At 42.9% G+C, this 19018-nt stretch overlaps 1 protein-coding gene across 1 annotated transcript in view; it reads left to right on the forward strand.

The window, feature by feature from the left end:
• LOC102821630 (receptor-type tyrosine-protein phosphatase T-like) overlaps nt 1-19018 on the forward strand; it is a 1273932-nt gene that overhangs the window by 1065512 nt on the left and 189402 nt on the right. Inside the window, exon 16 of the mRNA XM_006839353.1 lies at nt 5276-5305. Coding sequence (XP_006839416.1) covers nt 5276-5305 — 30 coding nt within the window. The remainder of the gene's footprint in view (nt 1-5275; nt 5306-19018) is intronic.

A 19018-nucleotide genomic window follows, 5' to 3' on the forward strand; every position in this document is an offset into this window, starting at 1 on the left:
TTTTGTAACAGCACCTGATACTTAAGTGAACTACTCTCATAACTATTGTTGTTTTAGTTAAGTGCCATTGAGTCAGTTCCAATCCACAGTGACCCCATATGAGGTTCCAAGGAGCACCTGGTGAGCTTGAAGCTCCAACCTTGCAGTTCAATGTGACTTTGCAGTCCAGTGCATTAACCCACAGCGTCACACCAGGACTCCTCTATCATAGTTATTACTATCATCTATTTTATACTTTTCTCGTCTGGCTCTCCCATCCGATATGTGGGAAGGCTCAGGATCTCATTTATCGTTTTGTTTCTAGTACTTGGCAGGAGCAGGTATATAGTAGGCCCACCAGAAATTTTTGCTGAATTAATGACAGTAAGATGAATGAATGGATGATGGATGAATTATTGAGTGCATGGATGGAAGAGTGGATGGATGGATAGATGAGTAGGAGGGTTTGTGGATTAGATGAATGGATGGACTGATGGATTGCTGAGTGGATGGATGGATGGATGGGATGGATGGATTTATGGATGGATGTGTGAGTGAGTTCGTTTATGGGATAGATGGATGGATAAATAGATTGCTAGATAAATTAATAAATGGGTGGATGGTTTTATGAGTGAAACTAGATGGATGAGCAGCTAGTCAAATGGACAGTTAGATATACAACCTAGTTCTGTTTAAATGGTATGGAACAAAAAGAAACTGTGCCTGAAGTCAGTCTGCTGAAAAGAAGTTTCCTCAGCATGTGATTTATGAAGTTTAGGGTGGTTGTTTTTTCTAAGCACAGCTGTCTTTCTGCTCAGGATTTTTGATCCCAGGCAATCAGTTACTTGCAATATCACTTAACCTTTGTAAATTAAGACCTTCAGTAAATTTTATTTCAGCCTTAGAGGAAAGACACATGCATACTGTGCATTTTGGTCACAAAGTAAAAAAGTGTGATCCTTGTCCTGCAAAACTTTGCAATTTAATTAGTAAAAGATGGTCATAAATATAATCTTGTTAGTTACCATCTTTCTGGTAACTTGTAACTGGATCAGGGATGGCATTGTCATTGCCAAGATAAGTCTGAAAAACACTACTTGGGTGAGTTTTTAAGATGAAGAAGAAAGTGTGCTGTCATGAGGAGGAAGGATTCCAGGAAGAGATGAATCCTGAATGTGGAGAACACCAGAGTCAGAGAATCTGTAAAATTGAGTGCTGACTTGGGACCAAACAGGAAGTGTCTCTTGACACTTAGGAAAACACTGGCTCAAGAGGGAGGCATTGATCAAAAGATAAGCAACACCTTTGACCTGGTGAGGAATCACCAAACTCTTCAATCAAAAATGAAAATAATAATCATACTTGCTCTACAGGTAGGATTAAAGACAGAAGAAGTGTGCCATATCAGTTCCTGACTCACTGTATTGCTCAAGAAAATCTGTTTTCTCTCTTCCTCGGGTGAAGAACAGGTTAGTGGCAGAGAGCAAAAGCTTTAAAACCTTCTTGCTTAAGTTCAAATCCAGTTAGTATGTATGTTAACTTATGTATGCTGCTTAACTTCCCTGGCTTCTGTTTCCTCATCTGAAAAATGGAGATGTCCTATCTATTAGGAAAGTTGAACACATAAGGCACAATATGTTTAACAACCAAAAACAATGCCTGGCACACAGTAAGTGTGTTCCTTTTAAAATTGGGAAAGGTGTGTCAGGGTTGTAGCTGTACACCATATTATTGAATCTGAAAATTTAGCAAATAATCTAAGAAGCTGAACTATATAAAGAAGAGCACAGCATCAGGATTGGAAGAAGGCTCATTAAAACTTGAAATATGCAGATGACACAACCTGCTTGCTGAAGCACCTAATGATGAAGATCAAAGACTGTAGACTAAAGTATGGATTACACCTCAACATGAAGAAAAAAAATATCCTCACAACTGGGCCAATAAGCAACATCATGATGAGCATCTAGAAGACTGAAGCTGTCACAATTTCATTTTACTTGGATCCACAGTCAACACACATGGAAAAAGCAGTCAGGAAACCAAAGAGCATATTTAAAGTGTTAAAAGGCATACATGTCACCTTAAAGACATTTCTGACCCAAGCCATGGTGTACATATGAAAGCTGGATAATAAGTAAGGAATAATGAAGAATTAATACCTTTGAATTATGGTGTTTATAAAGAATATTAGATATACTTGGCTTGCTAGAAGACTGAACAAATCTGTCATGGAAGAAGTACAGTGGGAATGTTACTTAGCAATGAGAATGACAAGGCTTTGTCTCATATGCTTTGGACATATTATCAGGAGGGACCAGTCTCTGGAAAAGGACAACATGCTTGGTAGAGGATCAACTAAAAAGAGACGGGTTCTCAATGAGAAGGACTGTCATAGTGAGTTCAAACATAGCAATGACTGTCAAGATGGTGTAGGCCTGGGTTGTGCTTTGCTATGTTATGCATAAGGTTTCTATGATGAAGAACCAACTCAACGGTACCTAGCAAAACCAGCATTAACATGCTGTACTTCTTGTGTGAGATCAAGTCAGTTCGGACTCAGCGATCCTGTACAGGGTTTCCAAGGAGTGACTGGTGACACTGAGGTGCTGTATAACTCACATAAAATAATTTCTATATTATAAATAATTTTTACATAACAGACTAATAGAGTCTACTATTATTATATAGTATTATATAGTCTACTACTAAAGTCCACAATGACACTTGAGAATATGTTATTATTGTCCCTAACCTAGAGATGGAAAAACAGACTCAGAGATGTTTAGTGACTTGCTCAAGGCCATCTAGTTAGTTAGTGGTGGTGGTGGGATGCTAAGACTCGTATCTTCACTATTCAAAGCTCTCAGTCATCTGTGACATTCACTTTGGTGTGTAGGTCAGGAAGCAGAAGTCCAGAGGATGCACCAACTTGCCAAATATGCCACATCAAGCAAGTGAAAACACTGGTATCAGAACTCTAGCATCTTGGTTCTCAGCCTAGTATTCTTGGTAATATGGTGAGCAGAGGTGCCTTAGCTCTTTATCAAATGGATGCTGAATGTCTGTTCCCAAGGAATCCTTTTTTTAGGCACAGGACTGGAAGGACAGCATTGAAGAAGAATCTCCTTTAAGGGCCAATCTATATGACTTGGTAACGTGGGTTTAATGACTTGCTCTTTCAATATCTAATCATCAGTTCCAAGTTCCTTGCCATCTTTCATCCTGTAGGACCACTGTTCATTCATTTCAAGATATTGAATTGTCTGGATGTCCAGATTTTGTTGCACCATGGCTCAGTTTTTCCAAGATCAACCTTCAAAGGAGACTTGGAGCTGCTCTTCTGCCAAGACTTCTTGTCTCTCAGTCACTTTGGCTCTGAGGCTTTAGGATTGGGCTCTACTGATAAATGAAGGAAATCCTAGAGATAACTGCTGCCTGAGGAACTTTAGCCACATTCTACTTGGCAGGGGGAAATTGGGGGCTTTGAGGATATAGTCCCATCTCTGTGGATAACAAAAATTGTATCTTCCTGTGCCAAGCAAACTGGATAATAGTTGCAATTAGCCAAATAACTCAGGAGGGAAGGGAACTATTCTTGCCTACTCAAATGAATTGGGGACCTGAATTATTCAGCAATTTTTCTGGATCTACAAATGTATCACTTATTGTCAGAGTAGCTCAGTCTGATGTGAAATAAAAGCTTTCCTATTTAGTTTCCTATAAAATAAGAAAAGTTATAACAAAGAGAATATCATGGACTTATTTGAATTTTGTATTGCTCAGAAGCTCAGAGATAGAAGGGACATTAGAAAGAGATTGAAGCCAGTGATTTTTTTTTTTTTTTTCAAACTTCTATTTAGACAGAGGAAATCTTTGTCATGTGAAATCTTAAATTGAAACTCCAATTTATAAACTAGACAAAAATGAAGACTCTGGCTATGGTAGAAGGTGGCGGACCAGCATCCCTATCTGCCTGCCTTCTCTTCTCACCATTACAAAGAGGCTGTGCTAAAGAGTCTTGGGATTATTGTAAACACAGTTTTCAATCTACTGATCCAGTTCAACCTACCAGACGAACAGATGAGGAAAGGGAGGTGCAGAATTTATTCTACTCAGAATTTGTTCACATGAAGTTGGTACTTCTGCCTCTCTCATGAGGACATTTAAATTTTGTTCTTGGGGTCCACTGCTATGTAACAAATTACCCTGGAACTTAGTGGTTTAAAAGAATGCCATTATTTTTTTCATATAAATCTGCGTTTTGCACCAGACTTAAAGGAATGACTTGTCTCTGTTCTATGGTGTTAGGAGTTTCAGCTGGGATAGCTTAGAGTTTGGAGCAGGCTGGGCATCTCTTTGTCTTCATGACATCTCAAGATCTTCCATGAGATTTCTCCACATGGTCTCTTCAGCATAACAGGCTGAGAATAGTTGGATTTCTTACATGGAGGGACAGGGTTCCAAAAGCAAGAGTTCTAAGAAGTCTGGACAGAGCTGCAAAGCTTCGTTTTGACTTATCCTAGAAAGCTCCAGGTCTTAACTCCTACCACATCGTTTTGTAGACATAGTGTGGGAAGGCACTACACACAGGCATGAATGCTGGAAGAGAGAAGTCATTGGTGAGAGGGAAGCATCTTGGAAGCTGGCTACACAATTTCCTTACTCTTGTCATGAGCCTGTTTAAATAAATTTTTGTTAAGATTTGGCCAGAAATAGAAAAAACAGAGCAGTCATTATGATTTTCCTTATATCGCAGGAGCACTGTCATGTGGTTCTATGAGGCCCCAGAAAGCTGATCCAAGAATATAGTTTGACCACAAAGAAGAGCTTTCAAAGGAATCCATCAACATAAGATTTGGTTACTCTTGGGAAGCAGCATGTTTACCCATTATAAGAGAAGTCTCTCATTTCTTTTATTGCTGGGAAGTATCCAATTGTCAGTGAATATGATTCACAGAGAAGCTTGTGACCCCTTGAGTTTGCTATTGTTGGTTGTCGTTGTGTTGATTTCAACTCATAGTAACCCTATGAATGCAGGGTAAAACTGCTGTACAGGATTTTCAAGGCTGTGAGCTTTCAGAAGCAGATCACCAGGCACCGTTTTGTCAGAAGTTGAGCGCTTGACTATTTGTGTCACCCAGGGACATCTCTACCCCAACAAAGGAGCGATGCTGAAATACTATGTGCATTTCTAAGAATCAAGATTTCAGATAAATCTAATTCTTGTTTGTTTGTCTTTTCTTTTCCCCCCTTTTTGGACATTTCCTTCATCTGACTGCCCATCAATATATAGAAGAAATGCTTATTCCTACTCCTATTACTTGTAAGTATCGAGCTGGGGTTAACTTTACTTTGTGCCCTGTAAGGGAACCTGTAGCATGCATTTCCTGCACCAACCAAGTGTCTGTTGGTTTCTCATATGCACTTTTGTCTAAGTCATCTGTAGCCTAAAAGTATTTATTTTGGGAAGATGTTTTCCATTTGAAAATTCACTGTCATCGTTCATGTCTGTTGCATTTCCGCCATCTTGGTCTGTTTCACCTTTGTGAGGATATTCTTCTGGTTAGGAATCTCCCAATTCTAGCACAACATCTCCCCCTGCAGATTCACACACAATAGAATCACAGATCTCAGTGATTTCTGGGTCCATTGGCTATTTTTACTAGTTCAGAAAGTCTACAGGAACTCATGGCTTTATCTAGAACCAACTTCACAAATGACAAAAACATCCAAGTTCTATTGCTTTTGGCCGGAATGATCTGTTTGGTATTTAATACAAGTTACCTTAGCTGTGCTGTGAGTGCAATTTGGTGGACATGATAGATGGCTGATTGGCTATCATTTTTTTCACGTACTACATCAAGGTGATTATTTTTCACATAACCACATCAGACATTTTCGAAACATGCGGGTAAAGGAGAAAACACCATAAAATAGGATAGTGATGATTAAAAGTTAGAAAACTACAGAATCAGCTCCACATTTATAAGAGATTTTTCATCTTTGGAAATTGAGGCCCAGAAAAGTTCTGTGAACTCATCACCTACTCAGGATGAAAACTTGGAACAACTCTTCCAGTAGAATGTATCACCCACCATTGCATGCCCACCCCCATCCTTGGAGAGCCCAGTCTCTGGGAGAGGACATATCTGTCAGTGTTCATCTTCTGAGACCTTCACAGGTGAAGAAAGAATCAGCAAAAGATTGTATCATCCCCTCTGCTCAGTGCTTGGGCCCAAAGGTCTATAGGCCTAAACAATGAGCAGAGAAGATTCTGGTACCCCAATCTTCATGTTATGGATTCCCACCACAGAGCTAGAGAACTTGCTTCCTTTGTTCATTCATTCATTTGACAGGCATGCATTGACCATGTCCATTATGTTCCAGACACTGTGAATGGAGAGATGACTAGAACTTTCAGCCAGTCCTCATGGTACTCAAGCCTATCAGAGACAAGCATAAAGTCAAATAATTGAAGTATTGGCTGATAGGTACCACACTGTGTTATAGGAGTAGTTTGTTGGGTGACTAACATTTTAATAGAGTAGAGGATAGTGTATTTAGAGAGGGCTTGTCCCAATACTGGAAAAATAAGAATTCTAAGCAGAGGAAACAGATCTGCAAAGGCATGGGGATGTGAAAAGCTATGTCATGCTGTTCATGTGATGAAAAGAGAGTGAGATTTAGGGGTCATGGAGCCTTGAGTTCAGTTCCATCTCCAGTACTCACCTGCTATGAAGCATTGAGCAAATTTTCTAGACTCTTTGAAACTCATTTCTCTTCATTCCAAGATAAGAGTAATAGTGCCCAAGTCCTAGCCTTACTTGGAGAGGCATTGTGGTCATTTTATACAGTGCCTGGTACAGAGTTGACACTCATGAAATGTCAGCTTTATTTCCTTTCCCTTTTCAGAAACCATAAAGGGTTAGGGCAGTAGAAGTGGCCCCTGGGAGCTCTCTGGTCTGCTAGGGAGTCTTACTTTATCAGTGTCCACAGTAGGTGTGGACATGTGAAGGAGGGGCAGGAACAGACCTGTAGGGAGAGAATCTCAGTTAGCGTCCTGGCTCTGCTGCCTATACACCACAAAGTCTTCAGCAAATGGTTTAACCTTCAAGAGTACCACTTTTAGGCCCAAGCAACTTGTTGCCATTTGGATGTTCCTCTGATTGCATTCTCCACACCACAAGACAAGAAGTCTATGGAGCCAAGTGAGTGGTGTCTTCCTTCTAGGTCATTGTCTGAGTATCCAGGACCCTATAAGACCAAGTTTAAATAGCAATAAGCCTGCATTCAGGCTTTTGGGTCCCAGATGTGGCTGAGGGTAAGCTGTTGGCAGCGGTATATGCAAAGAACTAGAGCAGAAGGATGGAGTTTGCACATGCCTGTGTGCTTAGGGTGAGAGAGAAGGGAGACAGGCCACAGTCCAGGGTCATCCTACACTACACAGATTTTAGGGGTCTGAAACCCAGTTCCTGAAAAAAAGGGGGATGTGCCACTTGGACCCATTTTATGGGCAATAATGACCATGAGGAGGTCAGAGGTGCCAGAATTATGAGAGATTTGACAGCCTTTGTAGAAGCATCAGGAGACCATAGGATGCAAAACTAAAATGGAGAAGCCAGAGTCCCCGGGTATGATCATTTCTGTGGGCTGATTTGAGTTCCTATCCCTGCCTCCTGACTGCAGATGCTAATTTTCCCAAGGCTGATGCAGCCATAGCTAATTTCTAGAACCCGTTTGATCCAATCTTACAAACTAGGATTCAACAGCCTTCATTCTTTCACTCATCAAATGTGAAGTGAATCCTTTCTCTCTGCCTAGCATTAAGCCAGGCCCTGGAGAGAGAGCATAAACCTAGTCTCCATGGCCTGGGTTCTGTTGAAGCTTACATTCAAATGGTGTGAATAGGTCAGAATTAAGTGAACGAGTGAATAAGGTACATACAGACCATGATACATGCCCTGAAGGAAATGGAATCCCATTGGACTTGTGCTGCCTTGACAACTGGTGCACATTTGGAGTTCTAGGTCACAGGTCCCCAGAGAGTGAAACTCATGTTTGCAATGAAGTGCAAGGAAACTCATGTTTGCAATGAAGATAGGATGCGTAGCATCATCTAGACAGGAAGTGGGTAGGGACGACAGCCATCACATGCCCAGTGTTTTGTACACATATTCACTCACTGAGTTCTCAAGATCTGGTCAGTACCACTATCCCTGTTGAATGGGGAGGAAAGGAGTTTACAGAAGGTAGTTCATTCTCCCAAGAGCCACCCAGCAGTGGGTAAGAGGAAGAATGGATTATCTTGGAAATAGACACTTCGAGGAAGGGAAGTGGTTTGGAGCTAACAGGATGCAAATGGCTCTAGATATATTGGACTGAGAGTGCTTGTGGGGCTGCCCAAAAAGTATCCTTGAGATGACACTCCAGGTGAGAACTTGAAGATTTAGAGGTAGACTTTGGGAGTGAGTAGACAATTGGAGTCTTTCTCGGAGAGGTGGAAGGTAGGAGTGTGGGCTGGAAGAAACCAGGCCTGGGCAAAGAGTAAAAGGAGCTCAGCGGACTACGGTGTGAGGTCCCGGAACTGACAATGGTTAATGACTCACAGGAGGAGAGGACTTGGCCAAGCTAATAGAGTGGGAGGAGGAGAGCTGTAAGAGCCATGGTGGAAGGAGGAATCCATTTGCAGGTGCTGCAGAGGGATGGAAGTGGAGGCTTTGGGCAAGGCCCTGGCCTCGAACCATCAGAGGTCACTTAAGCAGGTCAGAGGGTGAGGAGGAACAAGCCAGTCTGAATGGAGGCCAGGAGGAAGATCACCCTTTTTAAGCTATTGAGTCCTGAAAGAGAGGAGAAACATGACAATGGTGACTTGAAAAGCCAGGAAGTCCCAGGCACATGTATCCGGACAGTGTACAAACTTGTGTAGGAAGAACATACTGAAGATGCTGGAGCTGGAGGTGACTATGGAAAGGGTCTGGAGGCAAAGTGTTTAGGGACAGGGAACAGCCTAGGAGAAGTGGGAGGGCAGGTCTTGTGAACCATAGGACTTCGATTAGGACATAGATATGAAAGAGAAGAAACAAAAAGGATGGTCCTCCTGGTCTCCAGATTCAAAGCTCCACTCATCCATGTGCTGAGTATGAATCCTGAGTAGCTGTCTTTAATCCTCACCACTCAAAGTCCTGGGGTGGCACTGTGGGCTAATGTGTCAAACTGCAAAGTTGTTTGAACTGCAAAGTCGGTGGTTCTAGCTCACCAGTTGTTCTTTGGAAACCCTATGCAGGGTTGCCATGGGTGGGAATTAGCTCGACATCACTTAACAACAGCACTCAAAGTGTAGGGAGCCCTGGTAGCATTGTGGTTGCATGTTGAGCTGCTAACCACAAGGTCAGCAATATGAATCTAATCTACCAGCCACTCCATGGGAGAAAGATAAGGCTTCCTACTCCTGTAAAGACTTATTACCTCAGAAGCCCTACACCAGGATGCTATGAGTCAGAATCAACTCGATGGAACACCACCACCAGCACCACCACTCCAAATGTGATCCTTGGATCAGCAGCACTAGCTAGCATCCCCTGTGAGCTCCTTAGAAAACAGCCTCTCAGACTCCATGGAGATCTCCTGAGTCAGAATCTGCACTGGAACAAGATCTCCTGGTGATTCCTGCACACGTGAAAGTTTGAGAAGCCCTACCTTCATCTGGGTAGCGTAGTGGTTACGAATCAGGCTGCAAACTGCAAGGTCAGCAGTTCGAAACTACCAGCTGTTCTGCGGGAGAAAGATGAGTCTTTCTGCTCCCGTAAAGATTTACAGCCTCGGAAACCCCGTACAGGGTCATTATGAGTCGGAACCGACTCCACGGCACATAACAACAACAACAACCTTAATCTGAGTCTCAGTTGTGACATCCATAAAGTAGAAAAGATCACACCCTCTTTGAGCCACCTGGTCCTTCTCAAAGTCCCAAAAGTGTTCATGAAAGTGAAAGCTCATTGTGACTGAACAATCTTTCCAGTGAAGGTCCCTGTTTATTCATTTAATACTTATGGTAATCACACTTTAGCGCAACCACTGTGGAAATAGCAAACTCCCTTAATCCCATAGAGTTTTTAAGTCAGAAAGAGAGAAAATAAACAAGATGTAAAGGAGAGTAAGTAGTATGCTATGTAATGATCTGAGTTAAGGAGAGGAAAGCAAATAAATCAGAGAAAGGACACATAAAGTATCAATTTGTGGGAGGAACAAAGGAATTATTTCCATTTTTCCACCAAAACAAAGAGGCCCTGAAGGACTGCATATCATTGAAAGGTCCCCCCTAGACCAGGATAATTCTATGGAGCGAAATTAACTGGTAGCCCATTGCCTTTGCATCAACTGTGATATGTAGTGATCCCATAGGACACAGTAGACCTGCCCCATCAGGTTTCTTAGGCTGAAATCTTTACAGAAGTAGACTGCTATATCTTTCTTCCACAGAGCGCCTTTGAACTACTGTCCTTTCAGTTAGCGATTGAATGCATAACCATCGTGCTAACAGGGCTTCTTTAAAACCAGATGGCAAGGTGTTTCTGTTGTTCTTTTGGTTTGTTGGTTTTTCAAACTTTTCAGACCATAAGCAGTAGCTTTGTTACTCTACTGTTGTGACCTGAAAGCAGCCAAAGGCAATTCATAAACAAATAAATATGTCTAGGTTCCAATAAAACATTATTTTTTAAAAAGTCAGGTGATAGATGGCATTTGTCTTGTGGGTCACAGTTTACCTACTCTTGCCTGAGACTTTTGGTATCTTGAGAATCAGAAGAGGCTAGAACTCAGGATTCATCCTGTTTCACTGAGCAACGAATACACACTGAGTCCTATGCTTGGTGTTGGGGAACAAAGGTGAATGAGGCACACCTTGTATCTGCCCACCCATAGTAAGGAGGAGGAAGTTGATAGGAATCACCATTTGGCACCTACTATGCGGAAGGAGCTCTGGTAGCGTAACATAGTGGTTATGAATCCGGCTGCGAACCTCAAGGTCAGCAGTTCGAAACTACCCCCTGTTCTGTAGGAGAATGATGAGACTTTCTGCTCCCATAAAGGTTTACAGCCTCGGAAACCCTGTACAGAGTCGCTATGAGTCGGCACATAACAACAACAAAATGTGAAAGTGCTCTGGTAGTGTAGTGGATTATACTTAGGGCTAACTACAAGGTCAGCAGTAGTTGAAATCCACCATCTGCTCCTTGGTAGAAAGATGAAGCTTTTTGCTCCTGTAAAGATTTACAGCCTCGGATGACATGGAGAGATGGAGTGGTTGGGGACTCTGGACTGAAGAAGGGAGAGGGGCTGTGTGTTGGCAGCCGGGGGACAGGCTTGCAGAGTATACCCTCTGGTTGTATGAATGGTTATCTATTCCTGAGTGCTTTAGTGTACATCCAAAAAAAAAACCAGAGGGAAGCAAATGCTGTTGAATAATGATGCATGGAGGGGATTGTAATCATTGCAATGCAATGAAATACAATAGGATGAATGTAAAGCTGATGTTCTCCCATGTAAACTCTCACTCAATTCACTATAAAAACTTTAGAAAAGAAAACATTGACAGTCAGAAATCCGATACAGCATCACTGTGAGTTGGAACTACCTTGACAGCACACAACCTCCACCTCACCTACTACTATGTGCCCCCTGATGGCACAGTGAGTTAAGTGTTGGGCTGCTAACTGCAAGTTGGGCAGTTCAAAACCACCAGCCATTCGATGGGAAAAAGGTGAAACTGTTTGCTTCCATAAAGACTTTGTCTCAGCAATCCTAATGAGCAGTTCTATTCTACTCTATGTATCGATGATGTTGTTAAGTGGAGCTGAGTCTGTTCTGACTCATGACAACTCTGTAGAGTTTCCAGGAATTGGCTGGTGGGTTTGAATCACTGACCTTTACATTAACAGTCCAATGCTTACCCTACAGAGCCACACTAGGACTCCACTCTATCCTGTAGAGTCACTATAAGTCAAAATCAACTTGATAGCACTGAGTGGTAGTGGGGTGCCGAGCCGAGGTCCTGGGTGGTACGAATGGTTAACATGCTCAGCTGTGACACAATTTGTTAACGCTCAGCTCTGTCGACGCTTGGCCGTTCAAGTCCAGCTAGAGTCACCTTGGAAGAAAGACCTGGTGATCTGCTTCTGGTAAGCTGTCACTGAAAACCTCTGGAGCACAGTGCTTGACACATGAAGAGTATTCGTGAGTTGCAATTAATTCCATGGCAACTGCTAATAGTAACACCTGCAATGTGTCAGGCTCATTTAATGCTTACAGAAAGCCACAATATGTATTAGTGTGTTGGGCTTACTCAGTTGTTTAGTGGTAAGGGTAGAGGAGACAGCAGGACCCTCTCATCTCCAAGTCCTGCCCTTCCTTCTCATGAAACCCCTTCCTTCAGAGGATGGAGAGGGTGGGGGTCACCCTCACTGAGGCTATCTACTTAGAGAGCTGGAATTCTGTACAAGGACACTGGTGCCTTGCTGGAGACAAAAGTGGCAGCTATCCTGGAGGTTCATGCGGCAATATGGTCTTTGCTGTTCTGAGAATCGGCCATGTGTGTGCAAGAGCTAATGACCAGGATCTGTAATGGTTCAGTAAAGGAAAAGGAAAATGGCTCAGCTGCAAGGAAAAGGATCCAGAGACACTGGGACACAGTGAGTTTGAGGTGAGGTCATTCATTCTTTCTCCAATTCAGAAAAAAAATTAGAATAATGTAGGGTGTGGTGTCAGACCTAGGTCACAATTCCGCTATCAGATTGTCCTGATCTTCAGCAACCCTAAAACCACTTTGAACCTTAGTTTCTTCATCTGCAAAATGGTGATAACAACAGCCATTTCTCAGCATTGTCATGAGAGGTAATGTGAGAATGGTGGCACAACAGTTAAGTGCTTGACTCTTGGTTGGTAGTTCAAACCTACCCAGTAGCTTTTTAAGACCTGCTCCCATAATGGGGTGAAATCCCTGTGGGGCAGCTTTACCCTGTCACAGGTGGTTGCTATGAGTCAAAACTGACCAAATACCAACAACAATATGTAGAGTGACCTGTCCACAGTAGGGGTTCTATAAAAGGTCTATTCTTCCTCACACACTGAGCTGGTGAAAAGGCTTCACTAGAATCTTTTTTTCCTCTCTATAATAAAGCAACACCCAACAGCTTCAATGTCTGCTTTTTAAAAGGGTATTAAGAGTTGGCGTGTGTTCACAGGTTAATTTACCTCAAGGTGTGTGATGGGCACAGTAATTGTTTAAAACAGAGACATTTTAGTATAGTTCTTGCAAAAGCCTAAGATGTTTACTAACCATTCTGGCCAAGAGAGGGTTCTTAATTGCTTCACTTAACTTTGGACAAATGCCTCAGGCAAGTGTCACAGAGGTGGAAAACCAAAACCTTCTCAACAAACACCTCATAGGACTCCTGGGCTTTTCCTTTATCTCTGGCTCTGCCTATTCCAGACATTCAAATCTTACACCATTCTTCAGGTGCAGATCAAGTGCTGCCTCCTCCTAGAAGTCTTCCTGGATTGTCTCCACCTGCAGAGTGGCTCCCTTATCTGATCTCTCACTGCATTACCTTGTAAGCAGCAGCAACTGTGTCTTCAGGATGTTTCTTATTCATTATAGTTGTTTCACACAATGCTCCTAACATTCGGTGAAACCTAGTAAATGTGGAATGATTGTAACCACCAGGTAAAATAATAAGACCTGGAGGTAACAGCTAAAGTCAGCAGGGAGATGGCCTGTTCTTAACAAAAAACAAAAACATCTATTATTAGATAACCTCAGACTCTATACATTCCTCGCTTCTGTAGGTTTAAGGCAACTTTTGCTTTTGTTTTAGGATCTATGCCATCTCAGTGTCCTTATTTGCAAAATGGAGATAAAAATACATATCTTGTAGAAGTCTTGCAAGGATTCCATGAGACTTTTGAAAAATGCTTAGCACATACTAGGTCCTCAACCAAGGTAAAAGATTGTCTTGTTTCTCCAAGGACCGATGCTTTTTCACATCATCAGTTGTTGCACATCAGATATCATTGTCTTAATGCATTTAAAGAGTAAACACAATGATTACTTCAAAAGGTATTTAAAATGAGTTACTACTTTATGTAATTCATCAGCCACTCTATAAAAATCAAGAAATAAATAGAAGTAGAAGAAAATTATTTCAAGATGATATATCTCAATTACCCAGAGTTGATGGCAAACATGTTGACAGGTGAAAATCTAAGGTATTATCATGAAGGTAAGACAAAAATAAAGCCACTAGGAAGTGCAAATAATGTGCTAGTTTGCTAACCAGGAAGTTGGAGGTTCAAGTCTACTCAGAGGTCGAAGAAAGGCCAGGTAATTGACTTTCAAAAACCAAGCCAGTGAAAACCCTCCAGAGCACAGTTACCTCTGACACACATGGGATCACCATGAGTCAGAGCCAATGCAATAGCAGCTGGGTTTCAGACAAGAGGAAGGAATGAGTGAGAACTCTGATTTCTTACCACTGAATCTGCTCAGTCTCTTTGAAAGTGTGGCCTGGAATCTGTATTTTTAACAAGTATCTCAGCGTCTTCTCATTTGGGCTGGCATTAAGAACAGCTCCTCTTCTGACATCCTCACCTCATGGGGATGTTACTGCCCCACTCTAAACGTTGTACCTTTGTACCTGCACTCATTCTATTGTGGACTGCCTCTCCCCTTTTCTGTGCCTAGAAAAGCCCAGCATTCTGAAAAAGGGAGCATTACTGTTCCCTAGAGTGGCACTTTAAGATAAGCAGTGGCCTGCTAATGCATGATCAGTAGTTCAAACCCACCAACGACTTCTTGGAAACCCTATATGGAGTCACTATGAGTCCGAACAGACTCCATGGCACTTACCAACAACTGCAGCGTTGCTCTCTGCCTTAGGTGACTCTCCCCAATTCCCACGCACCATCCCACAGTACTGGGCCGTAACTGTTGTTCTTGCATCCATTTTCATTCCTTCAGCCCTTCACTCCTTCATTGGTGAACCCTTCTCAGGTTACACTGAAAGTGGGGTATTTGCATGTGGAACGGACACCCCCCAATTTGGTTTCACCTCTCCTATAGTTCCATTCTCTAGAAGTTAGTAGTCATTTTCACTTTTGTGGCATATGGTGATGATAAGAGTTTCAGATCGCCTATTTTGTACCATTTCATATTTGTTTTAGACTTAGACGTGTTGTGTTTGCACTTGCATGTTGCAATTATACTCATAAATACATAACATTAATGATCGCTGTTGTAGTAAGATAAAAAATGCACCAGGCTAGACAACCATGTGTACAGATAGATTTGGTTAGGGACTGCAACTAAACGGATGCTTTATTGTTTTACTCTATTGAATTAGAGTCTAAGCACATCAGTCTTGAATACCAAACAGCCAATCTTTAAGTCAGAGACTCCATCACCTTAATTAGGAAAATACAAATGAGTGTCTCCTGTTGCCAAGGTGCAGAAAGATGTTTATCCTTAAATTTTAAGGATCCCTCCAACTAGGTGCTGCCCTGAGTCTTAGAAAGGTCTATCTGTGATTCTAAATGCTTCTACTCTATAAGTGCATTTGGACTTTGTCAAGAAGATACAAGACAGAGGTGGAAGATTCCCTGCTGACAAAGAGAGGAAACCTATTGAAATGTGGTTGGAAAGAAAGCATCTGCATCCGGTGCTACCCAGGACCCCCCTTTAGGGATGAAAGGCTTACCCTCCCTGGGGCAGCAACTGCCTCACCCAAGGACACTGGCCTTCGCACATCCGGAAGCTGATTGGTGCCTGGGCTGCAGCCCTTCCTCTGAGCCAGTGCTGAAACTACAGCTACATCAAATGCAGCTTCCGCCCACTCTTTCTCCCCGCTTCCCATTCCTTCTTTTCTATCACCTTCCTCAGGCATCAATCCCAGAAAACCCCTTAATACATCTCTTGCACACCAGTCTCTGCCTCAGAGACTGATTCTTGGGGAACTCATGCTGTGACACTGTTCTAGGCTTTTCTTCTTCATTTTGGTTGCTGGAAACAAGTGTATTTGGGTGTGTAGGATATGCCTCCCCTAAACATACATACTTCATAACCTCTGGATACTTTGTATATCAGTAACTGTGGTGATTGTGGGTGGTTATGTGCCATTGAGTCGGTTCTGACTCATAGCAACCTTGTGTAAGGTTTCTGGTGCTGTAAATCTTTACAGGAACAGAAAGCTTCATTTTTTTTTCATGTGGAGCAGCTGGTGGGCTTGAACTGCCAACCTTGCAGTTAGCGGTCTAATGTGTAACTCACTACGCCACCAGGGCTGCTTCTTGTTGTTGTTAAGTGCTGTCAAGTCAGTTCTGATTCACAGTAACCCTCTATAGGGTGTTCAAGGAGGGGCTAGTGAGTTTGAACCCAATCTTGTGGTTAGCAGTCTAGTGCTAATCCTATAGTGCCACACTAGGTGATGCCTGCAGAAGGTGTTGTTAAGTGTCATCGAGTTGGTTCCAGCCCATAGCTACCCTGTATAGGGTCGCCAAAGAACGGCTGGTGAGTTTGAACCACTGATCTTGTGGTTCCAAATGACCCTGCAGTCCAGCGCATTATCCTGCAGCACCACACCAGGATTCCAGAGCCCATAGTTTGTTGCTGTTGTTGTTAAGTACTGTTAAGTCAGTTCCTACCCATAGTTACCCTGTATTAACTTCTGAGATCAACACCATCAGCGAACATCTCCATTGTGAGGAATGGCTTCTGTAGTGAGGGCTTTAACAAAGTTCCCGAGATACACAAACTGAAAAATGCCTTTCTAAGTGTTGCACTTAGTGTGTTTAATGGAAGGAGCAGTTGGTGGGTTTCAACCACTGACTTGTGGTTCAAGCTGCCGTTAACCCAGAGCGCCACACCGGGGCTCCAGAATAGCTATTTTAGCACCAATTGACAATAAGTAAACTCAAATAAGTCCCTTCTGGGACAATCATTTATTCCCAAGCATCCATGGCTCACTTGTGCTGTGCTGGGCACAAAGTGCGCTGGGATCTTGAAGTAGCTCCTGCCCAAGGGAGCTCAAGGTGTCTCACAGAAGAGACTGCAGTAAGACCTTGCTGGTGGACCAGCCCGAAAAGAGCCAACCAGGGCCAGATGCACACAGTCTCAGTGTCCCTTAGCAGTGTGCCACCACTGCAGGCCATGGGTTAACTTCTGAGAGCAACACCATCGGCGAGCATCCCCAGTGTGAGAATGGCTCCTGTAGTGAGGGCTTTAGCAAAGATCCTGAGATGCGCAAACTGGAAAATGCCTTTCTAAGTGTTGCGCTTAGTGTGTTTAATGGAAGGGAGTGCTTTAGTTAAGCCCTGCAATGCTGCTGCTGATGATAATGATTACATCTTGTTTGTATATAGAGCTTTATCTCTTCCAAAGTGCCTTTCCACTTATTACCTAGTTGTCTGGTAAGCCTAGGAGGTATTTAGCAAGATATTATTAGATAGATAGCTCTGCCGTGCAGGAAAGAGCCCTGGGCAGTCTGACTCCACAGTTAGATATAAACCATTTCACTCCATCTCAACTTCAGTTTCTCGTCTGTAAAATGGGGGGAATATCACCTGTATTTTAGAGCATCAATGATGTGCAAATGCCATATTCTTCCATTCAGAAGCACTGACTGAGCATTACCTCTGTGCTTAGCACAGAGCTAGGACTCCTGGTGTGGCACTGTAGATCAGCACTGGACTGCAAACCACAAGGCTGGTGGTTCCAACCCACAGCTGCTCCTTGGAAACCCTGTACAGGGCCACTATGAATCGGAATTGACTCGGTGGCACCACCGCTGAGCTATTATCGAGGATTTATGAATGTAGAGAGAAATATCTTTCTCTAAAAGAACTCACAAAAATACTGATAATATAACATTTAAAATACATACAAAAGCGTAGTGAAGACACGACAAAGAGGAGAGTCACTGACTCTGTGTTAAAGAAAGGTAGCCTGAGTTCAAAGGGACTAGTCCTCCAGCAGTGCTTGCTACAATCACTTGCTCACTGAAAAGCTTGGTGGTCTGAACCCACCTAGTAGAGCTGGAGAAGAATAGTAAAAGTACCAGGAACCACCAGAAGAACAACCAAATCTGTGTTGGAAGAAATACAGCCAGAATGCTCTATAGAAGCCAGGATGATGAGACTTCATCTTTCATACTTTGTACAGATTATTGGAGGGACCAGTCCATGGACAAGAACATCCTGCTAGGTCAAGTGGAGGGTCAGCAAAAGAGAGGAAGACCCCAACAAGATAGCTTGGCACAGTGGCAGCAGCAATGGGCTTGGGTGTAATGATTGTGAGGGTGGTACAGGACTGGCTGGGCAGAGTTTCGTTCTGTTGGGCCTAAAGTTGCTATGAGTCAGTACCAACTCCATGGCACTTCACAACAACAAGGGGTGCCACAGGAGAAAGATCTGCTTCTATGAAGACTACAGTCTAGAAAATTCCATAGGGCAGTTGGATTCTGGCAGATGGGGTCGTTGTGAGTGGAAAATCAGCTTGACAGCCCCTAACAACCAGAAGATACTTCCTTAAGGAGATGACATATTTGCCTACTATTCCCCTTGAGATGCCTTGATTTCTATCTTGATGGACAGATGCCATGCTAGAAAAAACATGAGAAGGACCCAAAAGACGAAGTGGAGTAGGGAGATAAAGAACAAGGAAGGGACTTGAGTCCTGGTTCCTTTCGTTGTTTTTTCATGCCATCGAGTCAGTTCCAACTCATAGCAACCCTGTATAGGGTTTTTGAGGAGCAGCTGGTGAGCTTGAACTGCCAACCTTGCAGTTCAAATGGCTTTGCAGTCTGGCGCATTAACCCACAGTGTCACACCAGGTTCCTTGTGTTAGCAGCTGTGAGTTCTGAACCCTCTGTGTTTCAGTTTTCTCATCTTTCAAATAGGGAGTATGGTGACTCTGTACAATAATCACTTGACTGCAAACCACAAGGTAAGTGGTTCAAGCCCACCGGCTGCTCCATGGGAAAGATGAGGC

Source organism: Chrysochloris asiatica, unplaced genomic scaffold (genome assembly GCF_000296735.1).
Source record: "Chrysochloris asiatica unplaced genomic scaffold, ChrAsi1.0 scaffold00023, whole genome shotgun sequence".
NCBI lineage: Eukaryota > Metazoa > Chordata > Mammalia > Afrosoricida > Chrysochloridae > Chrysochloris > Chrysochloris asiatica.